Genomic DNA, 16,392 nt, shown 5'->3' on the forward strand with positions numbered 1-16,392 from the left:
TGTGCACCAGGCCTCTAGTATATATATAAAAGCCTAAGTGACTCTTACACCAGAATGACCGGAACGACCAGTCGCTATGATGCACACTGAGCAGTCAGGCAGGTAGGCAGGCAAGCAGTTAGGAACGAGCAGGCAGGCATGTGTGCAGATAGGGGAGAGTGGTCCCGGATTGCAAGAGGGATGTCTAACTGCAGGGATTGGGCCTAAACCAGCAGTCGGACATTCCCCAAGGGGTTCCAGATTGCGCGAGGACACAGGCCAGGCTGAGGGACCCGCCCTCCCCCCCCCCCCCCCCCCCCGTGCATGAATTTCATGCACCAGGCTTCTAGTTTAAAATAAAGGGGCTTGCCCTGGCCGGTATGACTCAGTTGGTTGGGTGTTGTCCAGTGCACCAAAAGGTTGCTGGTTCACTTCCCAGTCAGCGCACCTGCCCAGTTTGCTGGTTCAATCCCTGGTAGGGGGTATGCAGGAGGTGGCCAATCTATGTTTTGCTGTCACATTGATGTTTCTTTTTCCCTCTGCCCTCCTTTCCCTCTAAAAATCATTTTTAAAATCTTAAAATGGCTCTTTTAGTAAATTATAGGTTATAAAACATATGAAATGGTACAGTTTAAATAAATAAAGAAGGTGAAGGGAAAACTACATATATAAGACCAAAACTATAGTAAGGCCAAAATTTTAGCTTTGAATGTTTTCATATGTAAGTCAAGGAACGAAACATTAGATTTCATAGAGTTCATCTCAGTAGGAATTATTGTTCTATTTCATTTTGGTAGATTTGGGAAAACATCAGTATTGTTTTTTATTTAAAATTTTCAGTGGAAGTCTCACTTTGTATAAAAACTCAAGGCAATGTTTAGGGTTTAAATATATTTTGTTTGCTTTTTTGTATGTGAATACTTTTTTCATAGTACCTGGCAAATAGTAAGTGCTATGTAAATTTTGTTTGACTTTAATCTTTACCTTGGCCTATTTAAAATATTTCTGATATTTTTATTCAGTCCCCAAAAGCTTAAGAACAGTTTTTTATTTTTAAATCATATTTAGTTTAATTCAAATACTATTAATGATAAATAACAAACATTTACAGAGGTTTGTTTTTTTTCCAAAAACATAAACATTTAAACTTTACAACAACCCCTGTGAGGTAGAGGTGGTATTAGCCCCATTTTTCTGATAGGAAACTGAGACCTAGCGAGGTTATACATAATTCAAATAATATCATATAGTAAGTGTTGAGCTAGGAATCAAGCCCAAGTGTTCCTACTTCTATAAAGTACTAGAGGCCCGGTGCACAAAATTCATGCACCCAGGAGGTGGGGGTCCCTCAGCTCAGCCTGTGCTCTCTCACAGTCTGGGAGCCCTTGGGGGATGTCCGACTGACTGCTCCCCCCTGAGAAGCGGGCCTAAGCCAGCAGACATCCTTAGTGCTGTTGCGGAGGCGAGAGAGGTTCCTGCCACCACCGCTGAGCTCGCCAGCCGTGAGCGTGGCTTCTGGCTAAGTGGCGCTCCCACTGTGGGAGTGCACTGATTACCAGGGGGCAGCTCCTGCATTGAGCATCTGCCCACTGGTGGTCAGTGTGCATCACAGTAACCGGTCGTTCCGCTGTTCAGTCGATTTGCATATTAGCCTTTTATTATATAGGATTTGTTATATGAATCATGCTGTTTTCACATGGAGATTAACTCTTCCCTGACTAGTGACTGAAGAAGATATGTTACAGTTTTTCATTTAATATAATTCAATAGCCATTTATTTAAGGATTTGCTGTATATCAGGCACTGTTTTGGGCTTCTGGGTTTCATCAATGAACACCACAAAACCCCTGCTCAGTTAGAGTTTGTATTCTAGCCTAGAGTGTCAGAACCCATGAACTACAAAGTGAATTACTTAGTATGTCAGAAAGTGATATAGTCAGTAGAAGAAAATGACCAGGATAGGTGGAACAGATTGTAAAATTGACAAGAGATCAAATAGAATAAAGGTCCCTAAGGCTAGAGCATGCTAGAATAACATGGAAGTAGGTGCCTGAGTAGGGGAGCAGAATAGAAGGAAATCAGGATGTTGGAAGCACATATCATATTATGTCTTTTAGATAAGAATCATCCTGGTTGTGTTGAGAATAGATACTGAGGCTAGACAAGGGTAGGAACATGAAGACCTTTTAGGTTATTGCCATAATCTAGGGAAAAGATGGCTGTCAGAGGAAGCTCTGAACATATTGGTGGTCGAGGTGGTGAGAAATGGTTGAATTCTGGATGTATTTTGCAAATAGCGACAAAAGAATTTGCCTGCAGGTTGGAAGGCAAATATTAAAGAAAGGAGTTAAGGGTGACTCCAAGGTTTTTTTTAGCCTGATCATCCATCTGAAAGGATGGAGTTGCCATCAACTGAGATAATTTACGGGGAAGATGAGTTCATTTTGGGATGTGTTAAGTTTGGGATGTCTTTAAATACTCAAGTAAAGTTGTGTAGAGTTGAGGAGTAAAGTTTGGGATCCTATATAATAAAAGGCTAATATGCAAATCAACCAAACAGTAGAACGACTGGTGGCTATGATGCACACTGACCACCAGGGTGCAGACACTCAATGCAGGAGCTGCCCCCTGGTGGTCAGTGCACTAACACAAGGGGAGCACCGCTCAGCCAGAAGCTGGGCTCATGGCTGGTGAGTGCAGTGGCAGTGGCGGGAGCCTCTCCTGCCTCCATGGCAGCGCTAAGGATGTCTGACTGACGGCTTAGGCCCGCTCCCCCTGAGCGGACCTAAGCCATCAGTCGGACATCTCCTGAGGACTCCTGAACGGCAAGAGGGTGTAGGGTGGGCCAAGGGACAGCCCCCCCCCCCCAAGTGCATGAATTTCGTGCACTGGGCCTCTAGTAGAAATATAAAGTTGGAACTCTTTGGTATATAGATGATATGTAAAGCCATACCACTGGATGATATTTTTAAAATTTTTTTTATTACGTAAATCTTTATTGTTGAAAGTATAGCATATGTCCCGTTTTTACCTCCATTGACTCCTTGTAACCCACCCCGTCCCCTGCCCCAGGCCTTCATCATCCTATTGTCTGTGTCCATGGGTTATGCATATATACATACAAGTTCTTTGGTTGATCTCTTCCCCCCTCCACTCCACCCCTACCCCCGCGATTCTCCACTCATCAATTTATTTTGTTACTTATATTCCAATATGAGTGCGATCATGTGATACTTGTCTTTCTCTGACTAACTTATTTTACTTAGCATGATACTCTCCAGGTTCCTCCATGTTGTCTAAAAGGGTGTAAGAGATTATTTTTTACTGCTGCGTAGTATTCCATGGTATAAATATACCACAGCTTTTTTATCCACTCATCTACTGATGGGCACTTGGGCTGTTTCCAGATCTTAGCTATTGTAAATTGTGCTGCTATGCACATAGGGTGCATACATTCTTTCTGATTGGTGTTTCAGGTTTCTTAGGATATATCCCTAGAAATGTGATCACTGGGTCAAATGGCAGCTCCATATTTAATTTTTTGAGGAAACTCCATACTGTTTTCCATAATGGCTGCACCAGTCTGCATTCCTACCAGCAGTGTACTAGAGTTCCCTTTTCTCCACATCCTTGCCAGCACTTGTCATTTGTTGATTTGTTGATGGTAGCCATTCTGACAGGTATGAGGTGATACCTCTTTGTCATTTTAATTTGCATTTCTCTGTAGATCAGTGACTTTGAACATTTCTTCATATGTCTCGGCCTTCTGTATGTCCTCTTTGGAGAAGTGTCTATTTCGGTCCTTTGCCCATTTTTTAAACGGATTGTTTGTCTTTCTTTTGTTAAGTTGTATAAGTTCATTATATATTTTAGAAATTAACCCTTTATCAGATGTATCATTGTCAAATATGTTCTTCCACACAGTGGGCTTCCTTTTCATTTTGTTTCGTTTGCTGTGAAGAATGGATGATATTTTTGAGGAACTGAGTATCAGGATAAGAAGGAGCCAATAACTGAGCCCTAGGTTACTCCAACGTGAAAAGCATACAGAGAGAAGGAATTGTCAGAGGAGACTAAGAAGGAACAATCAGTGAGGGTAGGACATAAACCTAGAGAATTTATCTTGGAAACTCAAGGAAAGAAGGTAAACCTCAGAAGGAGGAATGATCAGCCATGTCAGATTTTTCTGGTAGGTTAGGCAGGATGAATACTTAGAATTGAAAATTATATTTAGCAATGTGAATACCACTGGTTATTATGTCGCATTCAGTGGGATGTGGAAATGGCTTGGTTAGCCCCATTTACATATTTTTAAAATGGGAATTTTTGATGTTTACAAGTTTTTCTTTTGCCATGTTCAGGTTTGCAGTCCTATTGGTGGTATGTGTGACAGTGGATCACAGCTTGGTTCAATGGGTAGCCTGACCATGAAATCACAACTTCAGATCACTGGTAAGTCTTTAAAAGACCCACTACTTTACTCTTCCTGCCCCCCAACATAAAAAATAATCTTAAGAGAAGAAAATCTTTAGTTACATATCGTGCTGAATTAATATTTGCTTAATGAATGAACAAAATGTGTAGATATGTAAAAATTACATTTTTGTTGTTAATCCTCACCCGAGGATATTGTTTCCATTGCTTTTCAAAAAGAGTGTGGAAGGAAGGGAGAGAAGAAGAGATGGGGGAGAGAGGAAGAAACATCGATGTGAGAGAGACACGTTGATTGGCTGCATGTGCCCCGATGGGTGGATGGGTAGGGGCACAGTGTGCACCTGCAACCCTTTGCTGTTTAGGCTGGCGCTCTGACCACTGAGCAACATGGGCCAGGCCAAAAATTACATTAATATTTCAGGAAATTCATTCTTGGATAACATGTATTAGTATTTCATTTCTTTTTATTGCCAAATAATATTTCATGTATGGACATACCACATTTTATTTATCCATTTATCAGTTAATTGGTGTTTGGGTTGTTTACACTTTTTGGCTATTATGAATAACTAGAGGCCTGGTGCATGAAATTCGTGCATGGGTAGGGTCCCTAGGCCTGGCTGGCGATCAGGGCCAATCAGGACCTCCCGGCTTTTGGCCAGGGTCTTCCTTTTTTCTGCGCCACCCACGTCAAAGCTATTTTGCCATATAACACTACCCAACCTCATCTGAGGATATTTTTTCCATTGATTTTTAGAGAGAGTTGAAGGGAGGGAGAGAGACAGAGAGACACATCAGTTGGTTGCTTCCTGCACATACCCAAACCAGGGACAGGAATAAGCTTTCAACTGAGGTACATGCCCTTGACCAGAATCAAACATGGGACACTAAAGTCCAGAGGCCAATGCTCTATCCATTGAGCCAAACTGGCTAGGGCAGGATACTTATTTCAGAGACATGACATCTATTATAAACTAGAGGCCCAGTGCATGAAAATCCGTGCGCTTGAAGGGGGTGTCCCCTTAGCCCAACCTGCGCCCTCTCGCAGTCCAGGGACCCTTGGGGGATGTCCGCCTGCTGGCTTGGGCCTGCTCCCTAGGGGGATCAGGCCTAAGCTGGCAGTCCGACATCCCTCTGGCAGCCTGGGAGCCCTGGGGGATGTCCAACTGATGGCTTAGGCCTGCTCCCTGGGGAGCAGGCCTAAGCCGTAGTCATACCTCCTTAGCGCTGCCGAGGAGGCGGGAGCTGTGCTTGCAGCTGTCAGCCCGGCTGTGGCTAAGCTGAGCTCCCCCTGTGGGAGTGCACTGACCACCAGGGGGCACCTCCTGCATTGAGCATCTGCTCCCTGGTGGTCAGTGTGTGTCATAGCAACTGTCATTCCCGGTCATTCTGCCGTTAGGGTTAATTTGCATGTTCTTTTATTATATAGGATTGTCTTTCTTAACATTATCAATTAAAACATTTTTTTTTATTGAAAAAGAGCCAGCTCTAGCTGGTTTGGCTCAGTGGATAGAGCATCGGTCTGGGGACTAAAGGGTTCCAGGTTCAATTCCAGTCAAGGGCACATGCCCAGGTTGAGGGCTCAATCCCCAGTAGGCAGCGTGCAGGAGGCAGCTGATCAATGATTCTCTCTCATAATTGATGTTTCTATCTCTCCCTCCCTTTCTCTTCCTCTCTGAAATCAGTCCTCCTATATAATAAAGAGGTAACCTGCAAATTAACCCTCACACCCTCACAAGATGGCTGCCTATGACCAGGCCAACAGGAGGGGTTAGTGAGGGACAACCAAACAACTGAACAAGCAGGCTGCGTGGGGTGACCAGGCCGGCAGGGGGGTTAGTGAGGGATGACCAAACGACTGAACAAGCAGGCTGCGTGGGGCGACCAGGCCGGCAGGGGGGTTAGTGAGGGATGACCAAACGACTGAACAAGCAGGCTGCGTGGGGCGACCAGGCCGGCAGGGGAGGCAATTAGGGGCAACCAGGTTGGCAGGGGGGGCAGTTAGGGGCGACCAGGCCGGCAGCGGGGGGCAGTTGGGGGCAACCAGGCCAGCAGGGGGGGCAGTAAGAGGCAACCAGGCTGGCGGGGGGCCATTTGGGGGTGATTAGGCTAGTGGGGGGGCAGTGAGGTGCGACTAGGCCAGCAGGGGGACAGTTGGGGGTGACCAGGCCAGCAGGGGAGGGGCAGTTAGGGGCAACCAGGCCAGCAGAGAGGGGCAGTTGGGGGCAACCAGGCCTGCAGAGGGGGCAGTAAGGGTGGACCAGTCCGGCGGGGGCAACCAGGCCGGCGCACAGAGGCAGTGAGGGGTGATCAGGCCGGTGGTGGGGGCAGTTAGGGGCGACCAGGCAGGCAGGCAGGCAGGTGAGCGATTAGGAGCCAGCAGTCCAGGATTGTGAGAGGGATGTCCAACTGCCAGTTTAGTCCTGATCTGGGGATCGGGCCTAAACCGGCAGTTGGACATCCCCCGAGGGGTCCTGGATTAGAGATGGTGCAGTCTGTGCTAAGGGGACCCCCCCCCCCCCCCCCCCCCACCACACGAAGTTCATGCACCTGGTCTCTAGTAAAAATATATATATATTTTAAAAAGGAGCCAAAATGACTGGTAAGAATGGTACTGTTTTGGGAAAGACCATTAATATTTATTGTAAAAGTTTAATTTATAGCCAGAATGTAAGTGTAAACATTACTATCAAAATATGTTGGATCACATATTTAAAATTTTCTTACCTCTTTTTCCATTATCCTTTATATCCCTGTCCATATTAGATTCTGCTGATTTTTACTTTTGCATTTCCTGGATCATGTACTCTTTTTCTCTAATCCTGTTGTGTGGGTCCCTTATCTGGGATGTAAATCTGTTTTCTTACATCCTTTTCTCTAGCCATTTCCTGTTTAATTATGTTCTATATAATCTCAGCTATACTGAATTTATCTGTGTATTATTTGATGTTTGCTATATGCACACATACTATGTTGGCAAAATAGTACTTCAGTATTTTCTAGAAATTTCTTAGTCTCAGTCTTTACTCATAACTCATCATTTGAGGAAGAGAAACCATCTTGATTTTAGTTATTACTAATTGGAATGAAATATTATTGTATTTCCCCAAATTTACTAGATTACCATGTATTTAGCTCTGATTGCTTGGTCCTTCATATTTAAGACATAGTTTTGCCACAGAGGCCTGTCATGACTTCTGACCCATAGAGATAGCCCTTGCCTAACTGGTTTCATCTCTTATCAGCCCATCATAAGGCTAATTTACTGGTCTCAGCACCCTCACTTATTTTACTCTGTTCTCAATAGTCTCCTGGTTACCAAAATAGGTTAGATAAATTGGAGTCACTTTTTTTCTTTATATTTAAATTATCAAAGTTTTTATTTTGCACCGGACAACTAAGGTGAAGGACTGAAATTAATTCAAAGCCCTGACCTTCAGAACAGAAGGATCAGAAGAACACTAATATTGTGTGTGTGTGTGTGTGTGTGTGTGTGTGTGTGTGTGTGTGTGAGAGAGAGAGAGAGAGAGACAGACAGACAGACACGCACAGACTATAAAGCAGGGAAACTTGTTTTCTACTATGACTAATCATTTGGTTCAACAAATGTTTTAAATGTTTCTCAGGTTTAAATCACTAAGTGCTATAGGAGTGATAAAGACTGACTACATCCTTGCCATGAAGGTTATTACAGGGTGAATTAAACCAAATATAAACTATGTAATACACTTACTAAAAAACTAGAAATGAAATCTGTAGGAGACATATATAATATGAAAATGCTATGGAAGCATAGAGGCAGGAACAATTAACTTCTTAGATTTAAAGAAGTATTCAATCAAAGAGAAGGGGGCGTTTGTCTTTTAAGAAGTAGGATTTTATTGGGTGGGAAAGGGTGGGTGTAGCACATAGAGGCATGAAAGTGCATGGCCTTTGTGGGGAACAGCAAACAGTTACTGGTGGTTAGAATACTAGGGGCTGGGTGGGATTTGGTATTGGAGGAGGCTGGGAGTACATAGTAAACAATATAAAATGCCCCAAGAGAGTTAAAACCTAATTTTGCCGGCATTAGGGAATCATTGAGATTCTCTAAAATTAAGATGATGCCTGGCCAGCGTGGCTCAGTGTTTGAGCATGGATCTATGAACCAGGAGGTTAGGGTTCGATTCCTGGTCAGGATACATGGCCTAGTTGCAGGCTCAATCCTCAGTGTGGGGCATGCAAGATCAATGATTCTCTCTCATCATTGATGTTTCTATCTCTCTCTCCCTTTCCCTTCCTCTCTGAAATCAATAAAATATATTTTAAAAATTAAGATGATAATACCTATCTCACAGAATAGTCATGATGAGTATTGGAATGACAATAAGCATCAGACACACCGTAAATTCTAATAGTTGGTGTTAGTTTCCTTCCTCTTTCATTTTCCCATTTAAAGTTTCCTGAAATGACTTTGTGAGATTGGGTGGTGTTATGTGGCAAAATAGCTTTCAAAAGTTTGAACCCTAAAAAGCCATTAAGGGCAGAATATTTTCTTCCTATCAGGTCTGCAGTTGCTCTTTGTTCTAGATTTAGTTTCAGAGGACCACAAGAGCCCCCAGAAACGTAATATTTTTGCATAATTGTTTGGGCTTGTTCCCTCTTTTCTCAGACTATAAACGAATTAAAAATAGGAATTTTATATTTTTCTGTGGCAATCCTATGATTGAATTTGGTTCTGTATTAAGTACTAGAGCTTTATAGTACACATTAATCAGAGATGGGTCTGGTCCCCACTTGATTATACTATTCTGTTCTGAAAAATACTTCTTACTTAGTGTTTTTCCTTAGATGTCCCATAAGCATCTCAAATTTTATACACTCATTATTAAACTCTTGATTTCTTGCCCATTCCACTCTCCTCAATCATGTTCTTTTCCATATTATTAAATGATACCATCTTCTATCCAGCTACTCATGCCAGAAACCTGGGAGTTATCCTTGTTGCTTCTTTTCCCGACTTCCACATGCAATCTAATCCTCTTGGTTCTCCTTAGGAAATAGTTATTTTTCCCCATATCCATGTTCACCACCCTAGTCCAAACCACTTTCAAAATTTTTTTTTTTAATCCCCACGGAGAATATTTTTTCCATTGATTTCTAGAGAGGGAGTGGAAGGGAGGGAGGAGGGAGAGAAAGAGAAACATCTATGTGAGAGAAACACATCAATTGGCTGCCTCCTGCACTCACCCCTACTAGGGCTGGGGAACTTGTAACCAAGGTGGAATTGAATCCAGACCCTTGGGTCCCAAGGCCAACATTCTGACCACTGAGAAAACTGGCCAGGGCGACCACCATCTATTTCTTGATTAAAATGACTCTATTAGCCTCTTATCCCCTACTTTTGTCTCCCTTTAACTTATTTTTCCCACAGCAGAAGAATGATGTTTGAGTGTTAATCTGATCATCTGTTTCCTCAGTGCCCATAATAATACCTGATGTGTTACGGGCACCCAGTAAATTTGTTGAATAGTACTCTTTTACTTAAATGTCCTCAGTGGCTCCTTATTGACTACTTTTCTGGCATTATCTTTTGTAGCTTTTCTTTCTTTTTTTAAATATATTTTTATTGATTTCAGAGAGGAAGAGAGATAGAAACATCAGTGATGAGAGAGAATCAGTGATCGGTTACCCCCTAAGCACCCCCCAGACTGGGGATCGAGCCCACAACCTGGGCATGTACCCTGGCTGGGAATCGAACCGTGACCTCCTGGGTCATAGGTCAATGCTTAACCACTGAGCCACTGCAGCTGGGCCTTTTTTTTTTTTTTTTTTGGTAATGCATATTGATTTCAAATTAGGTTGAACTTCATTATAAAAAGCATTTCAAAATAATGATGAAGTTCTACTTTATTGAATGTGCATATATCATTAGAATAGTAAGTCTATGGCTAGTTTGAATGCTACCAAAAAGGCACAGAAACACAAAAGGGCAGAATTATTAGATTTGTGTGAAGTCAAGAGATTCAGGGCTGCCATCTGGAACTATGCCTGATAGGATGCTCAGACTATCTGTGATTTGTTCTGTATATTGAGGTTCTTGGGTAGCTGCTATACAAACTTTGCTAGCATCTACAAACCGTCCCTTCACCTTGATGGGCAATGGCATTCTCTAAACCAGTGGTCACTAACCTTTCGGACCTGACAGACCATCAGTGGTCTGCGGACCACCGGTTGGTGACTGCTACTCTAAACTTCTCTGCTAGAGTAGATATCCAGGTGGTAGAGTATTTCCTTGGCTATGATCACCTAGTTTATACGGAAACAATGCGTTGTTACTTGTGAAAACCATGGGGTGCTCTGCTAGACTGGCATATATTTGTTGTACTGTCCCAGGGGCTTGGACAAGGCTATTTATGGCAAAAGTGACTAATTCAAGGGTTAAGGCTAAAGTCAGTATCTCAAGATGCACAATGTAGGAAGCTCTTGCTAATATAATATGAGATCTATGAGATGCTAAAAGTAATCCTAGTTTGTAACTGTTCTTCCAGTGGCTTTCCAGCATGCTTAAATAAAATCGAAATTCCTTATCTTGGCTTAACACCCTAATGTGATTTCATTTACCATTCTTCCCACTTGCTGTACTTTTCCTTGGACATGCCAAAACTCTGTTCACAACTCCAGTCTTCACATGACTAGCTCCTTGCCATTTAGAAGCTTTGTAAAAGTACTTCCTCAGAGGTCTTCCTTACTATCAAGCCATTCTGCCACATTAGTTTGTTTTATCGTCACAAGGATTTTTCTCTAACTAGGATCTCATTTTCTTGAGAGCCAATGCCTTTTCTATTGTAAACTGCTCTATCCACAGTTTAGAGCAATATCTGACACATGGTAGACATTTAAATATTTGTTGACCAAGTTTATCAGTATACTTTTTTTGGGGGGGTGGAGGGGAGAAATGCTTTTTAAATTTTTTTTTTTAATTTCAGAGAGAAGGAAGAGGGAGAGAGAGGTAGAAACATCAATGATGAGAGAGAATCAGTGATCTGCTGCCTTCTGAATGCCCCCTACTGTGGATCGAGCTGAAACCCAGGCATATGAGCTCCTGGTTTATAGGTCGATGCTCAACCACTGAGCCACACTGGCCGGGCTATCAGTATACTATTTAATTGACCTCAGAGTTCTGGGATGATTGATAATGATAGTGGGCTACTATACCAATGATACTGATGGGAGTTTGGGTGGATGGTGTGGGGAAGTCCTATATTAATTTACTGGAATAGGAGAAAATATTCATGAGTGAATAAAATTAGTAAATATTAGAGTAAGCCTGCTCCTCTGAGTAAAAGTAATAGTGCTTAAATAACCTTTATGAAATTAAAGTGATTTGAAGATGAACTATCAAACTGTCAACTCAAATATTGAAATGTTTTTTCTTTTCTTTTAGTCATTTCAGCAAAACTTAAAGAAAATAAAAAGAATTGGTTTGGACCAAGTCCTTATGTGGAAGTTACAGTAGATGGACAGTCAAAGAAGACAGAAAAATGTAACAATACAAACAGTCCCAAATGGAAGCAACCCCTTACAGTGTAGGTTTGAAAGTATTTTCTATAGTATATTTTGTTTAGTAGCTGAGAAATGTAGCTTTAAAAAGGTTTCACTTGTTTTCTTTGCTTCTTTCCTCTCTTTCATCTTTTTCTTTTTCCCCCATCCTAGGACTCCTTCCTCTAGTTCCGTTTTTGTTTCTCTTTAGATATTTCTGTTTTTCTAGTCTCTCCTTTACTTTCTCCAGTTTAATTGATGATGCTGTCGCTATTGCCCCTGAATAACAGCTGGGGGAACCCATGGTCATGAGCCATTCTTAGTAGCTCTTTACTTAAGTTAGGGTTTGAAATAGAGGGCTATGAGTAGCTCACTTTATTTTTTAATTTAATTTTAAAAGATAGTTTTGTTTTATTATGATGCTCACATAGTACCTACACAGGGAATTTCTTCCTTTAAAAAAATTATACTATATGTTTTCTTCTACAACTTTGTTTTTATACCTAGTTCACATAACATGGGTATCTTTTTAGCTGAGTACATACAGGTCTAACTTCCCTTATATAGCTACATAATATTCCTGAGTATGAATGGACTATCACTTATTTTACTAGTTCCCTATTGATCATTTGGTTTCTAATGTTGTGCTGTTAGACACTGTTACAATATATATCCATGTGCATATGTTTATATATTAGTGTTCTCTCCAATATTAATTCATAGATGCAGGATGTAGCTCAATTTCAACACTATTGACAAAGCCTCAAATGTTGGTTTTGAGCACTCATTGAAGGAAATTATAGATTAAACTAGAGGCCCAGTGCATGAATTTGTATATGGGTGGGTCTGGCTGGCCCGCCCCGATTGGGGCCGGGCTGGGGGGAGGGGATGCAGGAGGTTGGCCTGCCAGCCCCGCCCCTGATTGGGTTGGGGAGGGGCAATCAGGGGCAGGGCTGGTCGCGGGGGAGGGGCCGCTCCCTGTTGAACTTCCCGTCGAGGGGACAATTTGCATATTAGGCTTTTTTCGTATGATTTATCAACAAATGGATTAAAAAAATGTTTTCATTGATTTCAGAGAGAGGAAGGAAGAGAAAGAGAGAGAAACATCAATGGTGGTAGAGACTCATTGATTGGCTGCCTCCTACACTCCCCCTTATGGGGATCAAGCCCATAACCAGGCATGTTCCCTGACTGGGAATCAAACCATGGCATCCTGTTCATGGGTTGACATTCAACCACTGAACCACACCAAGCCAGCTCAACAAATGGATTTTAAAATACTTGGTTTGGGGACCAACTGTATATAAAAATGTAGTTTAAATGTAACTAGTTGTCACATCCTAAATAATAAAAGGCTAATATGCAAATTGACCGAACAGCAGAACAACCGGTCACTAGGATGCGCACTGACCACCAGGGGGCAGATGCTCCAGGCAGGAGCTGCCCCCTGGTGGTCAGTGTGCTCCCACAGGGGGAGTGCCACTCAGCCGGAAGCCGAGCTAACGGCTGGTGAGCGCAGCGGCAGTGGCAGGAGCCTTTCCCGCCTCTGCGGTAGCGCTAAAGATGTCCAAGAGGGCGCAGGCCGGGCCAAGTGCACAAATTTCATGTACCGGGCCACTAGTACCTAATAGTACACAAATTGCTTTCATTACCTAACATTTGGATTTCTTGTTTTTTTTCCCCTCAGAGAAGTAAACCAGTGACTTTAAAAAAAGTTTTTCTTAATGGTCAGATGAGACATTTGAAACTAAAAGCTCTTTTCTTCACATGATACATGCTTATGTGGATAGTATTTATTCCTAGTAAAACAAAGCAAATTGAATATTCCTATTCTTTTTACTTTAATTTTTATTACCTATATTATTCTTTAACAAGGATTTTTGAAGATCTGAGGCATCTTAATGTACTTTATGATAATTTTGATCAAGTGAGTGAAATTCACGAATTTATTGAAGGTCATTTTGAGGCCTTTTTACAGAAAGAAGTATTGTAATGATCCACATTTGTATTCATTTCAATATTAATGTTTCTTAAACTTTGTTTTTAATTAGTGGCTCATTAGAGATTGAATCTAAATTAAATAGTATATGAGTAAAATTTTCACAAAAATGAAATGGAAAAAAAAAAGAAATGAAATCTATAAAATGTCACAAACTCTATAATGAATCGACTGAATGCTCATCAACTTTCTACCAACTGCTATCTGTGCTCACTACATACATACTTTGAGACTCTTAAGCTGATAATGACATGAACTCAGTGCTTAAAACATTAAGAAAAAAGAAACTTTTGAAGTAGTACCATATGGTAGTACTGTTATTTAGCCCAGATGTTTAGGGAACACATAGCTCATGTTCTTCTGAATTTTTAATTTGCAGCAGATTGGCTTGTGATTTTAACACAGCTTCCATTGTTATGCTAGCAGACTTTTCAGACTTCTCTAGAGTTGAATTGAAATAATTTAGATAAGACCATCTTTGACAGTATACTTTATACTCTCAAATTAAAACAATATTAAATTTATCTGTTCTTGTATTCCATCTCCATTATGATTTCCCAGACGACTAATAGAGAAATGTTTTCTTACTGCAGGGTGCCCCCCAAAATGTATTCACACTTTGAATAATTATTAATGCCAATGGGTTAAATCTGAAAAGAAAGAAACATCAATTGAGCTATCAGCTGTAAAGGGTGTATACACCTTTTGGGGGCACCCTGTATATACTATATGTTTTTCTGAAAGTAACATTTGAGAATTTTTAAGAGAATTAATACATTATATTACACCCCTACACACACACTACTACCACCACAACCAAAAAAGAGAGGCAATATTAAGTGAAAATATTTTAGTTTGCTTTAAATACTACCTGCTACTATTAAAATGGTGGTAGAAATATGATGATGGGGTTATAGGCATTAGGTGGACTTCTAAGGAGGAGAGTGTTTATTTGTTCCCCAAAATTTGATCACGATTTAGAGAGAATGACGTATATTAAAAGCTTTCAAGATTTTGTCTTCCTAGCATTGAACCATAGGACTATGGTAGATTTTATAGTGTTCCTGTTTTTCTAATTGATGACTCAAATAGTTTGAATATAGTTTATTATAAATACAAATTTCCCAAAGTTTGCTTTGGAAATTACCATTACAGATAGCATTTGTTATTGGCATTTAGCATGGCATGAGTGAGTCTATATTTGACAGTTGTCCTGGACAATTTGTCTTCAGCAGTGTGAAATGTAAGGTATCATAATCCTGAAATCATTATGTAGTTGACTGAGGAACTTTTTAATATATATTTTAATGATAGGCCTTGTACAGATTACAGTATGCCACTGACTAGCTGTATGATGTTGGGCAATGTGCTTAACCTTCTAAATGGGAGTTTCTATATCTGAAGATGAACATGCTAAATCCCATCTCATAGGGTTGCTTTGAAGATTAAATGAAGTAATCTCAAGCTGAGCACACTACATGAAGTAAAATAAGGATTTAGTTTATAAGTTCACTTTTTTATACTACTAAAACTAGTTTTCCAAATTTATAGCATGATGAGCAGTTTCACTTTTGTTGACAGTGCATGGATGAAGTTGCCACTATAGTTCATTTACAAGGGAAAATGATCATGCAAGCATGTAACATCCAGGTGTTTTTCATAAGGTTATAGAATATAGGCAATATTAGTTATACAGTGAACTATGAGGGGCACAGTAAGATTGTAGACATTAAAACTTAATTGTGATTTATGTAGCATTCCATTGTGATATTTAATGAAAAAGTTTTTTTCGCCTTCATTTTTAGTATCGTCACCCCTATGAGTAAATTACATTTTCGCGTGTGGAGTCACCAGACACTGAAATCTGATGTTTTATTGGGAACTGCTGCACTAGATATCTATGAAACATTAAAGTCAAACAATATGAAACGTATGTATGTAAAAGTAATAGAAACTATGCTCAGTTTCTTTTTCTATAGGAAATTCATATGCCAAACATCCAGAATGATTATGTTCACTATTTTAAATTATTAACAGGGAGAAGAATCTTGAATTATTTAAAGCATTCTGAGTAACCTTGGTTTGGCCATTCCTTTTGTATTCAAAGTCTTAAATAAATATTCACTTATTTAATAGATATTTATTAAAGTACTGCATACTTAATTATGGAAAACTATAAAATACAGAGCAGAGATGAAGGAAGAAAACAATCCCAACGTCAGAGAGACAAATGTTAATATTTTGATAGATTTCCTTTTCCAAATGCTCATTTTAAAAACTTCCTCATTTATTTTATTTTTAAAATATATTTTTATTGATTTCAAAGAGAGAGGAGAGAGAGAAACATCAATGATGAGAGATGCCCTACACTGGGGATCAAGCTCGAAACCCGAGCATGTGCCCTGACCGGGAATCAAACTGTGACCTCCTGGTTCATAGGTTGATGCTCAATCACTGAG

General features: G+C 40.6%; 1 protein-coding gene across 3 annotated transcripts in view; it reads left to right on the plus strand.

Moving 5' to 3' along the window:
- ITCH (itchy E3 ubiquitin protein ligase) overlaps positions 1 to 16,392 on the plus strand; it is a 121,744-nt gene that overhangs the window by 30,337 nt on the left and 75,015 nt on the right. For all 3 annotated transcript variants that reach the window (XM_070420172.1, XM_070420173.1, XM_070420174.1), the window contains 3 exons: positions 4,341 to 4,431; positions 11,840 to 11,981; positions 15,739 to 15,863. In XM_070420172.1, coding sequence (XP_070276273.1) covers positions 4,362 to 4,431; positions 11,840 to 11,981; positions 15,739 to 15,863 — 337 coding nt within the window. In that variant the 5' untranslated portion in view covers positions 4,341 to 4,361. The remainder of the gene's footprint in view (positions 1 to 4,340; positions 4,432 to 11,839; positions 11,982 to 15,738; positions 15,864 to 16,392) is intronic.

Source organism: Myotis yumanensis, unplaced genomic scaffold, assembly GCF_028538775.1.
Source record: "Myotis yumanensis isolate MYYU_CA2020_CCGP unplaced genomic scaffold, mMyoYum1.0.hap1 SCAF_7, whole genome shotgun sequence".
Classification (NCBI taxonomy): domain Eukaryota; kingdom Metazoa; phylum Chordata; class Mammalia; order Chiroptera; family Vespertilionidae; genus Myotis; species Myotis yumanensis.